Genomic DNA, 5,338 nt, shown 5'->3' with positions numbered 1-5,338 from the left:
CGTCTGCGTCCAGATGAGCTGGTCTCCCCAGCCTGCGGGGGAAGGACAGGCGGCGCGTTATAAGTGGGACCGGAAAACAAGGGTTCGTGGCCTGTCGCCCCCTCCCATCTGCCGGGAAGGGCTTGGAACGGGCGGCTTAAATCAGGAATGAAGAGAGGAAGTACTAAAAAAAATGTATGTGCAGAATGAGTTGCAAGAAAATTAATTTATTAGAATGGACTCAAAACTTTAGCAGATTGCTCTTTTTAAAAAATACTTGGTTTGGGTTTTTTACCTCTGGAGAGCGTCTGAGGCAGTTTTGGTTTAGCGGTAGTCTCCTTTGTCTCCTTCTTGCCCCCATCCTTTGCCAGCGCACAGGAGACGGCAAGGAGCAGCAGGAACAGGGGCACGTAACTCTTCTCCATGGCGGCTCCTGCAACAGACGGGAGGGCCTGCCTGACGCCGTGCCTCTGGGGCACACAGCACGGGGGGACGGTGGGGTGGCAGGTCAAGGCGAAAGTATGCGGCCCGGTGAGTCAGGGCTGAAAGAACCTGCTCCGGGTGGGGGCCTGGGCGAACCTCAGGGAAGCGTGAGGTTTGCTTAGCGAACTGCCGCAGAGGGCCGGGCTGCTTTCTCCTGCCCTGTTCCTGCCGTTGGGCTGTGCTCCTCTACATTTCTGTCGTCTTTTTACATGCGTTGAATGTGCTCAGTGAAACAACAGAGTTTTGGCAGTTCCAAAAGTATTTAAAGGTTCTAACAAATTCGCAGTTGTGCCTCGATCTCTCAGGGCTATTGTAACCAGCAGCAGGTGCTGAAATAGTAACTTGTCTCAACTCTTCCTCCATTTTGCAGTGGGAGCAACCCAGAAGTCAGAATGTTAAGCCTGGCTTTGCAGAGAGCCATTGGCATGGGCACAGCGTAATGCTGTTGTTGAAATTTCAGATTCTGTCTTCCCCCGTAAAAGCATCATCTAATGCTTAAAAGATAAACCCAGGTTTAAACCCATAATAAAAAGAGCGGGGAGGAGTTGCTGGGTGCAAGAGATCTGAAATGCAGTTTGCCAGTTTAAGAAATACAAAGCAGAGGGTTTTTCCTGAGCTGGATGCTGGGGCATGGAAATGAGACATGTCTGATGGGAAGTTCCTCAGTGTTTCAGCTGGGATGCTGCTTTGAAGGGGGAAAACACTTCAGTAACATGACCTTATGTTTTGTTAAATTTCCTCCGAGAAACTAGAGTCATGGGTATGCTAGGAGGACCTAAGATGTTCCAAAAGCAATACGGAAAATTCAATAGATTCATGCAAGAAATTACAGCAGACTGACATTTTTAACATTCAGACAATGAAAGTGAAAGTTCAGGGAAATAGAAGCATTTTTCTGGGTAGGAACTACAGGAGGCAGCATAAGCTGATTTTTCCATCACTGGTACAGTGCTCTCTCCTACTGGGATGTCCAGTAAACCTCAAACATCCAAAGAGTCACTGTTTCAAGAACATGAAATATGACTTTTGCAGCAGGCTGCTTTTCTGCCCTAAGAAAAGTCTCCTTGGCAAGGAAGAAAATTGCATAAATTTAAATGAGAACCAGTGGATTTTCAGGGTTGCTTTAAGAGTTGTTTTGGCTTGAGCTGTATAGCAGAAATAATGCTTCTCTAAAACAAAATAAAAAGAAGGTATCGGGCTACCAGGAAACCAAAGACCAGGCAAAAATTTATGCTGCTGTTGATGCAAAATGCAGAAGGCAATGACAGAGGAATGTTAAACCTGCTCTTTAAAAACATTGCCTCTGGAAAGCCTTGTGCACTTTGCTAAGTTCTTCACCACCCTCAAAAAAAACCCTCCTCTTCTGGCTCTTTTAACCTGCAAAGCCAACATTTCTCTATCCCTTTTTCTACATAGCAAGCTGTGCTGAACTGTGCCGACGTTGCTGCAACCTTTTCTTTCCATTGATCGGGTGCCCCAGCCCCAGGTAACCCAGGCTCACGGCTCCCCCCAGGTCCTTTCGAAAGCAGTAAGCTGCCGTGCCTTACCTTATTCACTCTCCCAGACACCTGCCAGGGTCCGAAGGTGATCCCGGTTACAGTGCTGCCGTTCCTACTGCCTATTTATACACCTTCACACACCCCAACTCCACCCACAGTCTTTGAATTTGAATACTACTTCCAAAGAGCTAAACTTTCCAGTTTTTCCCCCACTAAAGCATTCAGGGTTAAGTTTGTAATTAAATAACGTTACAGTTGCCAGTCAGATGCTGTTATCTGAAGCTCAGAGATGTTTCTGAAGGCTTTTGGGACATTTTTTGAAAGGTGATTTTAAAAGGTTGGCACAGATCCAAGTCCAGGTAAGCTTAAGTCAAGACTCCTGATTTGCCTGAGGAGTGATTTGTCTTTTTTTGATTGGTTGAAAAATCACTATGGGTCGCTGGTCTTTTAGTCTTCTGAAAAAGTTAAATTGATGACTCAGAATTTTTGATGTTAATTTGATAATTAACTAGGGAGATTATAGAGATACGTGTGTACACTTGCACGTGTAACAGCATATAGGAAAATCGTAATAAATCCTAAAAGAAAGTTTGTAAAGATCTCCACAAAAATGTATTTGGTAGCTATAACCATAAACTGTGTTCATAAGTGGAGGCCTAAATAAACCTCTATTTCAAATTCCATGTTTACTTAGTTGTGTAGACTTTTATTTTTAACTACAACGTGAAAATCAACCATTTTAGGTTGCAGATACACAAAAAATATGGTACAACACTCCGGAAAACAAGACCTTTTCAGGTGGCTGGAAGGCCATCCCTACTTTTGCACCAACTGCAGATGGTCCTTCCTCAGAGGTCAGTGCTGTCCTCAGCAATATATGTTGAAACTACAGTATGTTCTCCTTGGTGCATGCCTCATGTATTTCAGGGAGATTAACATCACATGTCACGGGCATTGAACACTTAACATTACTCAGTTGGGTAGATGAAATCCATCAGATACGGTTTTTCCTGTTTGAAATTCAAAGTGCTCTCTGACTGCTGCTAACAGCATCCATTTTTTCTGAATATACTGAAGACTTCTATAAAAAAATCTTTTGTAAATGGTAATTAGGGAAATGAGGTGCAGAAAGCAAGATGGTGAGCTCAAGCAAAAGGAAAAAAAAAAAAAGCTGGTCCTTACAAATGTATGGTAGGACCATGATTTGCTTGGATGTTTTACATGCTTGCAAGGTGAAACCAAAGCTTATAGGAAGGCCAGTTGTTTTAACTTCCATTTTTGTATGTTTTGAGTCATCTTTAGCCTGATAAAGGAGTGAAATAAGAGAAATAAATTGCATATCAATCTCTGCGTCTCTTTCATCGGTTCTCCATCAAGGTGCAGAGATGTACTTGGTTAGCTTCAAATCACATCCACTCAGTTTTTCTTCTAAAACATATAGCAAAATAAGTTTTCAAGATCCGTATTTGGACTTGCGATTGCTCACTTCGGATAATCAGGTTACATCCTTAATCCACTTTGAGGCAGATGTACGAGTCAAAAATTAGGTACCTATTTCTGAAATCTTGGTCTCGGCTCAGGCACTTCATAATTATAATTTCATACACTCTAGTTGATTGTCTTGTCTGGTTGCACCTAATAGCATTTGGTAGTTTTAAAGCCTGTAACAGAAATTCTAGTTGCTCGCTGGTTATGTGCAGAGATAATGAGCAGGTAGGCTCCCACTCACACAGCTTTTTTGAAAATTGGACTTTGTCTAAAAATGCATTCTCAAAACTAAGCTCCCACCTGCTCCTTGGCTCCTGCCTTAGATGTACTTCCATTCAATTTGTACCTTTGCTTTCTCCTGTTTTCAGGAGATGCACTTACCTAAGCCTATTTCCACACAGCTTTGTGCTGCTCTGTCAGAACTGTTGCTTAGAGGAAACTCAGCAAGTCGAATACTGACAGGGACTTCCCTGCTCCGCTCAACCCCCGTGATCTCAGCGGAGGTACTTGAACATATCTCTAAACTACCCTTGTGCCTTTTTTTCTCTTTTTAGAAGGATCTGGTAGACCCCATTACCGTTAACACTTAACAAATTTTAAAAACTAGCAATTTCCTTTGATTTTCACTTCTCATGTCTGAAGTGAATTCTGGACTGAAAATTTGCATGGCAATTTTTCTGGAAAAACTTTCACCCCAAAATGTACGAGCTGAGACACCTCTGACACCTATGGCATTCTATTTCACCTCCTTGAAATAATTTGAATCCTTATCTGGAAGACTGACTATAGGTAGGTGGTCTCTGGATGGAATGGGAACAGTGAGGAGATGGAATGGGAGATGGAATGATGACCAGTGTTCCCAGTCACTCATTTCTTTTTACATTAGTAGTCATTTATGCTGGAGCTGGTACCAGACACCACATACCCCATTTCCCAGCTCAGTATTTGGTCTGTTAGGCAAGAAAGCGATTTTTCTCACGTTGGCTCAGGAAACTTTTGCGAATACATGCAAATGGAGAGTACTACTAAAAGAGAGACTTAGAGGGACTTGGCATCTTCTAAGTGGTCCAGATGTTCTTCTGGGAGCTGGAAGACCATGATTGAACCATTCTCCTATCTACTTTATTTTCAGTACAAAGCTGAATTTCAATACAGAGCTGGAAAGTCAAAACTTCAGCACGTTTCTACTGCTGAACACTTAAAGATGGTAACTGTGGTTCAGGGAGATACCTGCTACGAATCTGATGATCTGTCTTGAAGGATGATGATTTCCCAAAATATGTCAAACTTTCCCCTTTTTTGTTGAGTGAATTACTCTATTAACTTGCATTACCTACAGTTTATTGGAAATATTTTTCAAATTGGATAGCAGAACAGGTGGTTAGCTTTTAACATGGTGCATTCTTATAAATGTCTGACCCTTTGATCACTGCTTTCCAAACAAAAGACCAGTCTCTCAGGATCTTGTTATCTCTGAAGGCATTCTTTTCCACTTGCATGTGCACGTTTGTAGTACAAGTCACGACCACTTGATAGAAATCGACAGGCTGGCATGAAAAGCATGGAGCATCCTCCAGATAATGGTAACCAGTCCTTATACTCTGTTTTGAGCTGTGAAGTATTGGGATGTCTGGAAGGCGTTGTCGAATGATGTGTTTTAAAATCAGTAAGACATTTGAACACCTAAAGTAAATGTACCTGCTCTTGTATTGTTTAATGCCCTTTTCCGTATAGTAAGGAAACTGTCATGATCTGTTACACCAAGGAGTCTCGAAATTTTCAGCATATATGGGACTTAATTGCTCAGCTTGTGTTTGGTGAGAGAAAGCCTGATTCTGCCAACATTTAGATTTAGCTTTGAAATATTTTGTTCAGTCCCACAGGGAGGT

At 42.3% G+C, this 5,338-nt stretch overlaps 1 protein-coding gene across 1 annotated transcript in view; it reads right to left on the bottom strand.

Moving 5' to 3' along the window:
* Positions 1–404, bottom strand: part of AGR2 (anterior gradient 2) — a 3,479-nt gene extending 3,075 nt beyond the window's left edge. Inside the window, exons 1-2 of the mRNA XM_010157496.1 lie at positions 275–404; positions 1–32 (exon numbers count right to left, since the gene is read on the bottom strand). The exon at positions 1–32 is cut by the window's left edge and continues 4 nt beyond it. Coding sequence (XP_010155798.1) covers positions 1–32; positions 275–404 — 162 coding nt within the window. The remainder of the gene's footprint in view (positions 33–274) is intronic.
* Positions 405–5,338: the final 4,934 nt, after the last annotated feature.

The sequence above is a fragment of the Eurypyga helias genome, unplaced genomic scaffold (genome assembly GCF_000690775.1).
Source record: "Eurypyga helias isolate BGI_N326 unplaced genomic scaffold, ASM69077v1 scaffold14078, whole genome shotgun sequence".
Lineage (NCBI taxonomy): Eukaryota > Metazoa > Chordata > Aves > Eurypygiformes > Eurypygidae > Eurypyga > Eurypyga helias.
Note: the sequence above shows the minus strand (reverse complement) of the source record. Positions and strands in the feature narration are given on the sequence as shown.